The sequence below is a fragment of the Falco punctatus genome (genome assembly GCF_963210335.1).
Source record: "Falco punctatus genome assembly, chromosome: 3".
Taxonomy (NCBI): Eukaryota; Metazoa; Chordata; class Aves; order Falconiformes; family Falconidae; genus Falco; species Falco punctatus.
The window spans coordinates 26,489,188-26,505,188 of record NC_137582.1 but is presented as its reverse complement, the minus strand read 5'-3'; the positions used below and the strand labels follow the sequence as shown (position 1 = coordinate 26,505,188).

General features: G+C 37.0%; 1 protein-coding gene across 4 annotated transcripts in view; it reads left to right on the top strand.

Annotated features, from left to right (window-relative positions):
• ZFPM2 (zinc finger protein, FOG family member 2) overlaps positions 1 to 16,001 on the top strand; it is a 417,436-nt gene that overhangs the window by 288,277 nt on the left and 113,158 nt on the right. For all 4 annotated transcript variants that reach the window (XM_080381546.1, XM_080381547.1, XM_080381548.1 and 1 more), the window contains one exon: positions 11,573 to 11,684. In XM_080381546.1, coding sequence (XP_080237672.1) covers positions 11,573 to 11,684 — 112 coding nt within the window. The remainder of the gene's footprint in view (positions 1 to 11,572; positions 11,685 to 16,001) is intronic.

The window sequence follows — 16,001 nt, the reverse complement described above, 5'->3', positions numbered from 1 at the left end:
TCCCTAAAATATGTAAAAATGGGAGAGGTTTGGGCTTCATTCATTGTTATTTTCAAGTTACAAACTTAGCAGCAGGTCCCTATTACCATTTTAGCCCTTCTTTTATGTGTAAATGTTTCTTAAGTATCTGAATGAATTTCCCAAGTAAAATGAGTTTTCTTGGAACTGTTTTTACTTACAGAAAGTCTTTTACCCTTACACCCAGCTTCATTGTGTTCAAAACCAAAAGCCTGTAAACAGCATTCCTACACTACTTCTTTGTTTCCATATTTTAAGATCTATTATGCATAGTGTAGTGCGTAATCATAATTATGCATTCATGATGATGTTTGTACTGGCTTAACTCAGGAATAGTGCGAGAAAGCTAATCTCGAAGGTACAGGCTGTTTTCCTGCACTTTAGATTCTGATCTGAGCTGTTTGTTGAGTCTTACTGGAACCAGAGCCCCGTACTCACCAGTCCCGCTGCTGGACTCTCCATCTTTATCTCCAGTCCCAGTGAAGGACCTTCACCCATTCTTTGAAAACTTCTTTTTTTCATGGAAACTTGCGTAGTTGCAGTTTTTCGTCATGCTGCATATAATCAGTACACTGAAGCAATTTAAATGCGTTACTCATCTATGTCATACAAGCTACAAAAATGAGGACCCTTTTAATCTGCCATTGGGCATTTTAGGGAGCTTCATTTTCATTTTTATGTGAGACCAGAAAACAAAAATCCTCAGGCTTTTAAGGCAAAAATGGGAAAAAATGACCTGGTTATGCCTAATATCTTTCAGTGGAAGGAAGAAAGTAACTGTGAGGTAAAGGTGCTGCTCTGCTCAGTTCATCTTCTTGGTCCAAGCCTTCTGAAATGATAGAGAAAATGAAAGCACCATTAATCCATGATTCTGAGCTGTGAAAGATCGTATTGATGAAAAAGCGCAGAATTTTGAAATGTATTTTCTCTGAAATCCCCATATTAATCAGTTACTTAATACTATTGTTACTTATTTAAAAATGTATACAAAATTTGATGGCATGGAAGAAAGATTAAAAACCCTACATTACTGCATAGTCATATGTTAATTTATGCTGAACTACCTTCGTTATCTAATCTATTTTAATATTTTGTGGGTTTTTTCAAGTATAATATTTGAGAAGATAGACTAGAAAATAGAAATTATACTGATAAGTGAACAGAGAATAACCAAAAAATCCAATTATTTACAAGCATTTCCATCAATATTATACATATACATATGTAAAGTTAATTCTTCATTACTTGTAGACAGGAAAGCATAGAGTAACATTGAAAATCACTAATGAAAGCTTGTTCCAGTTTTTTTTTTTTACATAAGCAGTCAAGAATCATGCATAATGCAACAGTGTACCAACTAGCAGCACACTCACAGGAAATAATTTAAACTTGTTTTTTACGGACACAAGAAGCTGATTTTAAAGCCATCCCTAAGAAGATTGTCCTTGATTTTACATTATCCTGGGTTGATGTTTCAGTTTCTTCCATTTACTATCATACTCACTGGGTGAAAAATATCCTAGCGTCTGCTTAACAGTGATGGAATTTTCTACATGAAGATGTAAGGAGGAATTAGGTTTTACCCCATAATTATATATTAAATCAGTGTTAAAATACAGTTGTAATCAAATCCTTTCATATCCCAAGGCCACACATTTGATACAGTACATTGGAAGGTCAGAATACTTAGCTGAGTATACACCCCTTGAGACTCAACAGATGTACAGATATGTGGCCTAATCCCAAAAACGCATTCATAAGTCTGGAAGATCAGAATTGAGCCTTAATTCTCTAAAGGACTGCCACAATGTTGTGTGGTCCTTTCATCCAAATTAGAATGATTCATTATGTCTAGTCCATTAGCACCATCAGGGATAGGTGTGGGCCATAAAATCTGCATTAGGATTTCTAAATATGTCAAGGATAATCTTAAAAGGAGATAAACTGGGGTGTTTTAACTGAGCTATAAATAATTAATCAAAGTCATACATGTAGACTTCTGGTTGTTGAAGCATGTATTAAACTTCTACCTTAAATGATTATGCTGTCTTAACAAATACAAAACTTAGGCAGAGGATTGTTTATTGGATTTATACTGTTACTTTTAGGTACTGTGTTTCTTGTTGGTAAAGGCAATGCCTAAAACATGCCTATAGATCTTAAAAAATTGGGAAGGTAAGCACAGAAGATTTTTTTTTTCTGTTACGGGATTCTATTTCAAATGAGTTAGGTAGGAATTTATATATAATATTTTGAGTGCATTCAGCATGTGCACCACTGAAGTTCAAGTATTATGTCATGCATCATCAGGAGAATTACATTATAATACCTACACCATTGACTATAACACCTTTGTATTAATCATGTATTTCAAAAAGGCCTCAAAATATTAATTGGAAATACAATGTTAAAAGAGCTGCACTGGAATATACAGCTAAAATATTGGACAAGCATATACAAAGAACTTTTTATTTTCTACCTTTTTGGTTCTGGGAAAAAAAAAAAAAAAAAGATAAAAAGTACTTTTACTGCTTCTAAAACATGACTTTTTGTTACCCACCCTTCATGACAAAAATAGTCACTTTCTAAAGAAATACACACAACCTGTGTTTGCAGTTCCAGATGAAGTAATAATAATAAAATACTATGAGCAGAATCTGTAACTACTAGCTAATCTATAGTTCTGTGTATTGGAATGTTTATAGAAGGCTTTATGCATGTGCCTTTTTATTTTGTGTTTTTAATTGATTCTTTAGATAAATTTAAGTACATAAAATGCATGAAATTTGGACTTCTGGAAATGATGGTTTAAGCCATTCATTCCAGGATTAAAAGAAGTACAACGGAGAAAAAAGCCCCAAAATTACTGCAAAACAGAACTTATTCAGTACCACACCATAACTAAGCTGTAGATAACAGCAATCATTCTTTCAGTGTAAATAGCTGGACAGTGGGACCAGGCAGAATTAACCCATACACCATATGAATGCTGTCAAGTCTTCTAGAAAAACCTCTTTAATTGTCCCCATGATCATTTGGAATATCTGTTGTCACATTAACTACCGCTGGCCCAAATGATCTTCATGCAAAGAAAGGAAATGGCAGATGATTAACAGGGATTGATGGTTTATCCCAGAGTTTAGTCCCTCAACTCATCCAGCATAAACTGAATTGCAGCTAAGCTCTACTGAGCAGAGTATTCATATTTAACATTAAAACTGTTTAGCAAAAGTGGAAGGCACTACATTCAAGCAACTGCATTTGGAAAAGACTTGCTGGTAAATACTAACGTGGTCTCATTAGTAGAAAGAGAGACTTAATTCTCAGAGTAGACAATAATGTTCAACAGGGAGGTTAACCCGGTAGGAAAAATGAACTGGTAATTCAGTGTGAAAGTGTGCAAGCAGCACTGCGTTATATCTTGTCTAAAGATAAGTTATATACAGTGTGATTTCATCAGTACAGGTGCATGTCATCTCTGAAATAGTATTATCCAAACTATTCAACTTTACAGTAAAGCGGAAAGGTTCAACAGCCATGGCAAATACCAGAGCGCTAAGGCACAATGATGCTGGGCATGGTACCTGCAGGTATCAGCTCACCACAACAGGGATGATTCACTTAGCATTGTCAGGTTTCAGAATATCGTAATCATATTTACACTAATCACAGCACCACGTAAGAATACAGTTTCTTGGTGTGCTGGTCATTGTGTAAACACAGTGTGTGTCTCTGTGTGGGTATATATATACCTACACTGCTATCCCAAAGAATGAAAGAAATAAAAGAACAGGATAGAGAGTAATAGGAGAAATGTAATGTGAATGTTAAGCGAAGAGAGTGGCAGCTGCTGTCCATCCCATGCCCTTTGGGAAGGGGAGGAGTTATCCAGACATCGTTAGTTAGGTGTATACAAAATGGAAGAGAAAGATGAGGGGACAGGGTAAAGGAGGAGCAGCTGTGGAGTGAAGCCAGGTGAGAATACTTTATAGGAGGAAGAATGGGAGTAGAAAGCCCGTCAACGTAGGGTGCTGTGGGCAGGGGAAGCTCACTGAGTATTCAGAGGTCCAGTTTACAGCTTTTCCATTCCTGTTCCTACTAGTTGGTGGTCACCTCCTCCAGGACTACATGGCAAGCAGCCAGTAGGAATCACCAGGAACCTCAGCTAGGGCTAAGTGCTCTGGTATCTAGATCAATTATTTAAAACCTTCGTGGTTCTGGGGAAGATTTTGAAGATGGGTTCCAAGTGTACCCTGGATTAAATAAAACAAGCTAAAGTTGCTTTTGACAGCCATAATTTTGTACCTAAATTACAGTGAGATTTGATTTATGTTTATTTTATAGATTTGAAAAAAATGCATTCTAGCTAGCTAACATGAAATTACCTCAACGTTTAGCATACATTTAATTTGCATTAGGGACATTCATCAGGAGGCATATTTGTTACTCATAAAAAATTTTGAATCATATTGGAGTCATGACAAGTGTTGGAAAATATTAACAGACCTAGGGTGTATTTTTTTTTTGTTTGAATATTTTCTTTGGTCTGCTTTAGGTTTGTGGATATATGGTGAAATGTATGTTCAGTTTTGTCACTTGACAAGTGATGATCTCTTGGGGTAAACAGCAGGGTTTCTCAGTTGCAGGGAATCCCAGCTGTCTTTTGGGATTCCATCTGTGTGTGCATTTTTTTTCTTTTTTCTTTTTTTGTTTTCTGGCAGCCCCACCCCCACCTCCCCAACCCTTTTTTTATTATTATTCTTGAAACATTTAAAGGCTTTGGTTTGACCTCTTGAAATGTTAACAATTCGTTTTCTTCTACCATCACCTGAAAAAAAAATAACCCACCCCCGAAGAGACTCTCTTCATGTAAGTGGAATCCCAAAATAAATAGCTAGATGTAATGCATGTAAACTAGGAATGACACAAGATGTTTCACAGCCAGCCAGTCCGTACTGCCATGTTAACCACTAGCGCTACATAATGAGAATCTAGAGCTCTGGGCCAAAGAGACATGAGGACTTTTTCCTCCCACCTTGTCCAAGATACTGGGAAGGCCCCTCCATCTTTCCTCCATCACTAGTTTCATGGGCCATCGCAAGCAAAAATTTGTCTATCTTCTTTCTGCCAGTTAGCGTGCAGGCACACCAGTTACATCTGTGCAGGTAAACAGGTTCTTGTACTCTCTTCATCTCGCCATAAGACAGGCATCTGATGGATGGTACTTGAACACTCCTCTCAAACACTGCGTTCCATAAAGTTGTAAAGGAGTAACTAACAGTTATCCCAGGCTGTCTGCAGATTTAGGTGAAATTAACTGCATCTATTACATTTGTATCAGTTTTTCAAAATATATTGGTTTCCAACTACAAGGACTAAGGATTGCAAAAGTTCTCTTGTGTTTAGTTTAAGCTTCAAGATCTCACCGAATGACATAGCGGGGGCTGTGAAAACTGAAATCCTGGTGCAATTGTACAATTCCAGAATAGGTGTTTATAGGCTGGAGACTGCCATGTCTTTGTTTTATTTGGTGGTGTTTGTCATCAGCATGGGACCACAGCACCAAAAACCTTGACACCTCCAGCCTCGTGTGAGTGGAGAAGAGTTGCCTGCACATGTCTTACAAAGAAAGCTGTGGTACTGTGAAGTGCTGCCATAGGCTTTGACTGGCAGGGTTTCCAGAGAAGCCCTTGACATAAATATTTTTGCAAGACTGAATCCTCCTTTGAAAAAGATAAGAGTTTTCAGGGAAGCCACAAAACTGAAAGACGGTCCAGCTGATTGCACACAATTTGACAACAAGATGGGGGTCTGTGTCTGCTCTGTTTGGGTGGGCCTGTCTTAGGGACTGATGAATTTGTAATCAGTTATATGATAAATACGTTGAGACAGTCAATGTAAGCATGGGGTGATAGAGTTATGACTCTCCTTCTTAGTCAAAAACATCTTAAAACAAATATTAATTAGGGGTAGTTTGAGACTTATGCAAATCTCTGTTATTGCCCAGTCCCGAATGAGCCCTTAGGAGACCTTCCCAATTGAACTAATTTGATGAGCTTATAAAGTTTTGCTGTATTGAGTGTGGTGACCACCAAAGGTGAGCTTATCCTCTCGAGAGCAGATGTTCTGCAGTTTCAGAATGTCAGCAAGTACGTCAACCCTGTGATGCTGAAATTGAATTTAAATTGAATTTCAAAGTAGAAACCTCTGTTGGTGTATTAACTGGTGTTTTACTGTCCCAGACTCATATCTGAAGGCACCTGAGGTATATTTACAGCTTTCCTCCCAATACAGTCTTGTTTTTAATTGGCTATATAAAGTAACACCGCACAGTGGGGCATGAGAACTTTCTCCAAGGGCGTGAAGACATTTTGGTAATCTCCTGTATCTTTCATGGGAACTCAGGCTCTTTGGAAGATTTAGTAAGAAAATCGGTTTGTGGGAACCAAAATACAATTAGAAGCAAAGCCCTTGTGTATCTTAAGTCTCCAGTAACTTTCCTCTGTTTTGTTGAGAGTACTTTAAGGAAGTAATTTTGTCATTTTAGAGCCCTGTACTGAATAAAGAAATAAAAAAGGTTAAAGAGAGAAATGTAGTGATTTTTCAACAAACGGTATATCTCCTTAGATAATGTTGAACACTGGAACATGGTGCCTGGGACAGGATGGTCATGTCACAGTGACTTGCTGAACATCAGTTCAGTACCTATTTCTTGCTCTGGCATGGCTCCTTAGGAAACAGCTAGCAATAATGAGGCATTTGACATCAGAATTTCATAGATTTCAAACAACTTGCTCATACTGTATTTCTCTTCAGTGTGGGGGTTTCCTCAAGTTTCTGCCAGGCCACACACATCATATGTTAGAAATCTTTGCAGGCAAGAGCCCATCTCACTTTACTTGTCAGCACTGATTCCTTTTAGCAAGAGTGCAAAACTATTTTCGGCCTGCTGTGATGGCTATTTTTATCTCCATTAACCTCTTGACTGAATATAAACATTTATTGAGGGTTACCTCCCTTGTTTGTCCAGTTGCTTCAAAGGTTAGTGAAAAGTGGATGCCTGCCTGACCTCTTTTATCCTCATTAGCTGATTCTAATTGTTCCCTGAGAGATCACAGTTTTGACCCTGTTTATCCTTGTCAAATTTGTCTAGTTGTGGCATGAAGACATTAGCAAATACTGCATTTTCAGGTAAAACTTACTCAAGAGTAGAATACACACTTATCTAGTGTAGTGAACAACACTTTGGTTCTATGATGTGCCCTCGTTTCCAGAATGTGAGGTTACTTTTGTATGGCCCCATCTTATGGACACTCATGTTAATTCTATGATGTGCCCTCGTTTCCAGAATGTGAGGTTACTTTTGTATGGCCCCATCTTATGGACACTCATGTTAACAGATCCCTATGATTATACTTAGGCAGTAGGCACAATGTTTTGTAAGCTTCTGAGTAATTTGTAGCAGTTCTTTTGGAGGGAGAAATAAAATTTTGTTTGGTTTTTGAAGCAACTGTAATATTGTTGCTCCTGTGGCAAGAAAGTTTTTTTTGTAGAAATGTACCTTTCTTAAGCTAGAGATATTCCTGATAGCAGTGTAAAAAGCCCCGCAGTATAAAGTAGCTAACACCTCCCAGCACCACCATTATTTTGGGAGTGACTGACTAAATGTTACAGGATGTCAAATGCATCTTAGGAATTACGGAATGATTTTCATAGTACTCTGGGAGTCAGAGCATGAACATACTTCACTTCTTGGGATGGTATCCCAAAGTTAAAGAGCTGTCATGAAGAACATATTGCCCTTCCAAGAATTTCTTCTATGTCAAGCCAAGAAAGCCCTTTTTCATGTTCCTCGGTGGATCTCAGTTGTGGTTGTACGGTTGGGGCAAAGGACCTGGCAGGTCTCAATTAGGTATCTCAAACAGACAGGTTCCAGGCTTCACAGGTTGTAACCAGTGCCTTAAATCCCACAGACACTTAGTGAAGATTAAAAAGCACTGGTGTAATGCGCTCAAAGCACGATATCCTGCTTTACAAGCAGGTTGCCGCATTCTGCACCAGCTTCAGCTTTCAAATGGATTTAAAATGTAGCCTCAGGTATAGTGCATTGCAGTAGTCTAATCTTGAGGTGATAAAGGCATGACTGATTTAACCATAGCTTCTTGTTATCTTGGACTGGGGTCTTTTCATTTTAACCATTTTAGGGAAATGGCCTTTCCTGAATCAGCAGGCTTGCTTCAATTCTTACTATGTAATAAGGCACAACAAGAGCAAGCCATTGTCAGTGGTGAACACCTCCTATGAACATGTAAACCTCACAGGATGCCAGACCCCAAGAACTGCTGCGGTGGTCCTGACTCATCTTACAGCTCACACAATGTGCCTGTGAGGTACTTCAAAGAGAAGCCATTGCCTGTCTCCCTTAGTGGAGCTGCCAAGCTTTACAAGCAGCCAGGGCCTTGTGAAGTTTTGCTTTCATATTAAAAGAAGTTTATTTACATATCTGTGCAGAGCTATGGGAGAATGGGAAATTCTTTTGAGGAGTCCACCAGCTTTTCTGGCCTAGCAGAGCTGTGAGACGAAACCCAGTTCCTCCTCCAGCCTATCTCTAGTGCCTAGAGACCACTCACAGCTGCTGAACTGATTACAAGTTTTATTGCCAAACCGACCTGGAAGCTAACATAGTGATCATGTAGTTTTTAAAGCTCAAAAAAAAGCCCTGTAAAACTGGGGATGGCAAAGCAGACTCACGTCCTGACTGCTGGTGCTCAGTCTACCTGCTGCTGCTGCTTCACCTCAGAAGGGATAAGGCACCTACATGGGCTCCTGTTGTCTAGAAGCTACAGGGGCGGTGGCCTGGGACTAAGCCTACCACTTAATCAAGGAGAAATTAATCTCCATGAGAAAGTCAAACAGTATCTCTGCATCACATGTCTTCCTCAGCAGTATGTGGTTAAGTATAATCCTTTCCCAGGACATATAATTTGTCCTGTCTATGTAGATAATAAGCTATTGCCCAGCACATAAAGATCCTGATGGTATTTGAGGCTTCTTAATACCACCTTACGGCAATTAGTACCCTTACAGATGGGACACAGTGAAATGTTGGATGTTTGGGAGGAAGAAAACCAAAAATGGTAATAAGATCTTTTGAAAATTAAATAGATGATCCCTTCCACACTTAAAAGAAATAATTTTGTTTTGTTTTGTTTTTTAGCTTGTCCTCCAACTTAAAAGTAAGACTCAGTTGAATGTCTTAAACATTTACAGTGAACTTGGAAGTGTCCACTACCTGATTAATACGGCACTGTCTTTTGATTGTATTTGGGATTACCAGAGATTAAGAGGACATAAAAGCACAAAAAACGTATAAAGGCTTGACTGAAATGGCAGTTGGAGAAATGCAGCATGTGGAAGGAACATGTCCTGGACCTCCTGTTCATCATGGCTATGCAGTTATGGTTGCTAAAGCTTGTATTTAATATGGGTATGATTGTCAGCTGTGTGAAGAATAGCCACTCTTCCTTGTTTCCATAATAGCCTTAGCTCTGGTTTGGTGGAAACGACAGTAAAGTCCACACTTTTCTATAATAGAAGGTAGAAATGATAATTTGATTACCTTTCATCTGATCTCTTTAATATCTTTTTCAGTTCATGCCTCATTTGCATCATTTTCTGTGCAGTCCATGTGTAAATACTTTGCACTGATTTCATAGTTGATAATACCAAGCCTCTTGGTAATTTATATATGAACATAAGCAAATTTTTACAAAATAATGTTTTGTTTACTAGCCAATTAGAAATCAGAATTTAAATTCAGATTTCAAATGCATGCAGTTGGTTTGACTCTTGTAATACTTTATATAAGCAAACACACTTTTTGCAACTTCCCATAGAAAAAGTATTATTAGGAATTAAGACACAGCATGTCTCTGGTTGCAATATTTTTACACTAGGTAGGTATATTGTTGCTAGCTGATGCATTCCTTTTTGCTAATCTCATTCCTCAATTTTATCTGGTTTTTTTCCAACACTTCTGGAAGATGAATAATGTCATGGAGTACATATAGAAGAAGTGTGACTTATGCATAAAGATTTATATGAAAAATGCAAAATATAAAATGCAAATTAAGCAAGGAAGACTATATTTGATAAAAAAGTATTAGAGAATAAACAGATAAAAAAGCAATGTGAAGAACTGTGACACTGAACACATCTTATTCTATCATTAAAATATTGTTATATAAAAATTATGTCAAATATATCTTATCTAAGATTATGCATTTAATCTTATAGAACTAAAATATTTTTAGTGTCTTATTTTCACTAAATATTATTGTGTATATTTGGGGAATGTAATGTGTTCTTTGTTAATTCTTAATATACTTCACTACATTTCGAGAACAGTAACAGATAATAAATGTTGCCAATGGATATAGAATGTCCATGTAAATATATGATTTTCCACATCTTATTTTTTTTTTTTAACTCTCTTAACCATACAGAATATTACAATAGAATGTAGCTGGAGCCAACTAGAGAATCATAGGTGAAATATAAAAATAACTAAATCTTCTTAGAAAAGGTTGTAACGACTTGGTGAGAATTATATTCCTGGAAAAAAATAGTTACATGGTGACTGTTGAACTTTTTACTCTCTCTTGTGGTTTCATGCTTGATATAGAGAAAAAGAACTGTGCAGGACAGAAGTCAAAGTGGCATCCCAGTGCCACACACTGACAAACTCACAGGGGTTTTGCCATTTCATTAGTAAAAGGAGTTAAGTGTTAATAAATCTGAAGCCTCTATATTATCTCCTCAAATACCAAATTCTCTAAATATAGCACCTGAAATATATACAAGAGATGGTTTTCTTAAATGTGTATCTCCTTGCCTGCATCCCTTTCAGGTGCAATGGATGTCATGCTTTGCTGTTGTGCCTTTGAATTTATTAATACAACTTCTTTTATAGTCTTTTCGGAGACAAAGTGCAGTGAATCATTAGCATTATTATTATTTCAGACATAGTAAAATCACACATCAACATTTAGCAAAAGGGAAAAAAAAATCCATTATCCATTCACAACAATTTCCTATGATAATACAAATGTTACCCAGGACAGATCTTTGAAATGGATACTGATTCTTTAAATTCTTTCCTGTCTGTTTCAGGAAATAGTGAGATCCCATTGATAATGAAGTACAATGTGTCTAAAGTTCACTTCTGAACACTTGGCTCTTTGCTGTGAAAGTCATCTGCATTCCCTTTATAATTCTCAGCCACCAGAGATCTGCTTAATCTTGGAGATCTGATCCAATATCATTCAGAAAAATCCTTGATAATAGTTTCACCATTCAATCAATGAAAGAACTAAAGCTTACTGCTTGCATCTCCTTAAAAAAAAAAAAAAAAATCCCGAGGCAGGGGAATAAGACCTTGGCTTATGGGTTTGGAGATTTTGTTGTTTGCAAATAAAATGATTATTACTATTATTATTCAAGTTCTTAATCAAGGCAAGCAAACGGCATCTGTTTGTTATCATCCTTCCTACAGAAGACAAAGGCTTCAGTCCCTATGGTACTGACTGCTGGCCCCAAGTGGTTGCTGGATGTGACTTGGCAAGGAGTAGAAGACAACAAAAACAACTGCATTGTGTACAGCAAAGGTAAACACAAGCTGATTTTTTTTCTCTACTTTCTTGTGTAAGGTACTGAAATTAAAAATACCTGTTGCATAATAGGAAAATGATGTAGTTTGTCTCCCCTTAAAGTCAAATAGTTTTCATTCCTATTTTCCTACTATGTTCGGGTTTTGTTTTGGTTTTTATTTTTTCCTTTTAATGATATAAAACCATGGTGTCTGTAGTGTACTAAATGCTTTATAAACACAGAAGGATGTAGCTGACATAACACATACCATCTATTTCTCTCTGAGAGTTAGTGCCTCTTGGCACACATCAGCAAAATCTGTACACTTTGAATAGGTGAATTCTTTCTGACATTTTATTGGGCATACTGGATAGCATTTCTCCATGTTACGTTACATTGTATACTACCTGAAATCTGTTTTTGTAAGAAGAATGCAAACTTGATTGGACTCTGATAAGACTCCTTGTCAGTATGGTAACAGAAGATAACTGGAACTGAATTTCAGGGTTGTCACCTCTGACATTCCAGTCTCTGTGTAGTGGCATGATGTGATGATGCTTCACTGGAATGTATTGGCTAGTGGCAATGTGTATCATTTCTGTCTTATGTGAATTGTCATATTTGCCTAAGTCAGTATGAGTTCTTACGAGGCCCCCCAAACATGTTTTGTCTAACCTACCACATCTAACAGCTACTCTGGTTCAAGATTCAAAGGCTTTTGCCTTGCCTCTTGAACCAACTCAAAGAGCTGTTGGTTCAGTCCATAGGGACAAGCTGTTCGTTCAGTCAGTCACTGTGAAAGCTTTGTAAATGTGGTTAGGTATCATTACAGTATGCTAAAAAAACCAAACAAATAAACAAAAAAAAGCCCAAAAACAAACCCCCAAAAAACCACCACCTGAATACATGGAATAAGTAAAACTTATTTAGTGTAGCTGGTTTTGGCATTCCCCCTGAAGATCGGGTTGCAAAACTATGACTTTCCTTCCGTGTATTTCAATCGCCAGTCTCAGCACTTTGTGAATACTTCAGAACATGCACTGTGCTTGTTTAATTTCTTTTAGGTTTTATTTCTAACCAAACAGACCTACTGAGATCAAAGATGTGTTTGCTGAGGCAACCTAGTGACCATTTCAGCATACAAGCATCCAGGCAAATAAGCACCCATATCAATATATTAACATACAAAACACTAATCATAACATCAAAGACTCCTAAAAACTTACTAGAAACAATTACAACTTGTTCCTATAATCATTGCAATTTATACACTTATAAGAGGATTGCTTTTAAACTGCCACAAGCCTTTGAAAGTTGAAACGCTGAAAACAGGGAATTTGCATGTTAAAAATGAGTTGCACACCAGGGTCTTATAAATTCTTTCCATAATAATTACAGAATGCCGACACATTCATTCTGCAACCTGAAACACCTGCAGTACTAGAGATCTGGGCTCAGATCTAAAAAGGGTTGAGCTGCCCTTCCTTTGGAGCTTGCTGATTGCTGCCCAAGTGGAAGGAACAGTGATGTGCTCTGGGTAACGTAGTGAAGGTTTTCCCGTAAATTCAGAGCTGCAGTCTGCTATTCATAGTATTGAATACTCACAGGCAAACTTTTCTGCAAGAACTTTTTAATGTAATGGGAAATTACTTTCACTCGAAAATATAGCTTCTGCAAATTCCCATAGGATGACGTCTTATCAAGTATTACATTCTTTCTGTAATTATAATAATACTTAGCACATATATACCAGTAAGACTTTTCATCTTCAAAGTACTTTACAAACACCAACTAATTCATTAGACAGTTTCAGTGCTATCTGTCTGATTGAATCAATTGAAATACGATCATTTTTTTCAAATACTAAAAACTTTCTTCAGTTCGGTACAATCTGAGTAGCCCAAAACGTTAGTCTTTTCACTGAATCGTGCTGGATTTTGTTTCACTGACGATACTGGCTATCTTAGTACTTGGTTAACAGAATATTGTGAGACAGTCATACAGTGCTAAACATGAATTCTGTTATCCTTTCCACAGATGCCTATTATAACTAAAGTAGGGGATAAATTTGGGCCCTAATTTATAAATACATGTTAAAACCCTGCTACTCCACTAAACTAATGTGGGAAATAAGTTGTAGATATGCTTTGCCTTCACTGCATTCTGTTCATCTCTTTGCACTTTGAATTTGCTGCTCTGTTGTTCATCAAGCACCTACTCTTGCCTTGAGCTCTGCTGGGATTTTTGTACTAGAAAGATTAATTGGCTTGCATCACAAAACAATGTCAAATAGAAGATGGTAAAATAAATAAATAGAATAATGTTTCTTCCTTCAATTTGTATCTCATCATTCCAGATTACATTGCCTTGATTTGTGTTAGCTTTCTGTCTCCTATAGTGCCATTATTTCTAATGAAACGGTGTCAGCTGGCATGTAGTTGTAATTCGATGTTATGTTGTAGTTGCATGTGTATAATTTTGTTACTTTGCTTAGCAATACATTGTTATTTCTGAAAGCAATTAGCTGAACAAATGTGTGGTATTGTACATGTAGCCGATTTGGTCACCTGGGAGCTGTTTTCCTGACTATACCCAAGATGAGATGAGTGGAAAGTAAGAGGAAAGTAAGTTTAAGAATTGGCTAGGAGTATATGCTACTAGTCCATCATTTGCTGAATCAGAAGCACATGCCGTATTTCCTTTTAGGTTTTTACAGTGATACCTTTGAGAGCAGATTTTTCCCCAGATCTTTCAGGAGAGCATAGGAGTGTCAGCCTGACTTCCAGTTCACTGGAGACTGTGGGCACTGTAGTCATCCACGTATTGCACATGGAATAATCACGGGGAGGGGAGTCTGGCATGTAGTTCCTATTGAAAGCAAATCTGAGCTGGCCAGCTGACTCCCTATTTGCTTCAACAACTCTCCATAATTTTTTTTCTCTAGGCAAGTAAACACAAAAAGTGTGTGCGCATGTATGTAGTATATAAATACAATGTACATCTATAGGATTATATTGCTAAGTTATTGCAGTGGGATCACAATTCACCTTCTATATAAATTTTTAGGTTAAGAAATAGGTTATTTAAAATCGTACATCATAGTACATTCAGAGTACATAGCTATGAAATAACTATTCAGTATTTGAAATTAATTCTGTTTAGTGTAGGATACTTATTTCTGTCTGTATTTTTCATAACTACATTTCCCTAATACTAGGATGAATTAGAAAAGGGAAAAACAGTTCATTAGTTTCCCTTTCTGCAAGCCCTGATACAAGCTGGCTACTCATGGTGTCTGTCTTTATCCCATTTTATTTTCTTGAAAGGAAACTTTTACAACTGTAATTACATACTTCTTTTTTATATATATATTTTTGTCAAACTTCTCTCATGTTTCAAAACTAGTCTATTCAATTATTTTAAGAGATGCCTTAGAAACAGTGACTGAAATTTTAGAGACAGATTTTAGGAATTGTAGCTTATCTAGAATTACAAATACATTCTTTCCAAAAAACAGCTACAGAGTTTCAGTAATTCAGGCAAGATACCTTTGCAGCGAGTATTAATGCATGAATTGTATGATCATCACAACGTAGTGTACTTGAGGAGCATTTGTAGCTGACATGCACCAGACCTGGTAAATGTCTTAAGACCAGAGGTAGGAGTACCCCCACAACCTCGGAGGGGGCTGGGGTATTAACTGCGCATCTTCCAGTGGGACTGTAAAGGATTTTAAAAAATGAATTATGACCAAATAGAATAGAAATGGTGTGAAAAAATACAGTTGCACAGACTGAAAACCATGCTCATCTAGCAGACATTTTTCTAGATATTATTTAAGCCATTTATGTGAAATGTATGGATACCGTATGTTTAGTGGCATTGTTAAAACAGGGTGTCTGTACAAATATTTAGCTGTGGGAATTATAAAATCATAAGGCGATTAAGTTAGCTAGTTGTGAAATTCCAATATTGCTTTTTAAATGACTTCAGGATATAGGAGGTGCTAAGGTTATTATCTGTTATCAGGAATACAGCGGAATTGTACGACTGGATAATAACTAAACAACTGACACAATGTAAAATTACATTATCAGTGTGTTAAAACAAAATTGCGCCCTAAAGGAGTCTACATGCCAGCTCAGAGCTGCAGTGTAATTATGCTTAACTCTGATAATTAAAATACAACGGAGATCAACAGAATCATTTTCATTAAGAAAATTATTAATGATGGTGGTATAACAGTAATTGATTGCAGAGCACCACAGGATAACTCTGTGCAGGAAAACCAACATGTTTAACGTTCGTCTGGGCCGGTTGGGTTGCATTGCGTA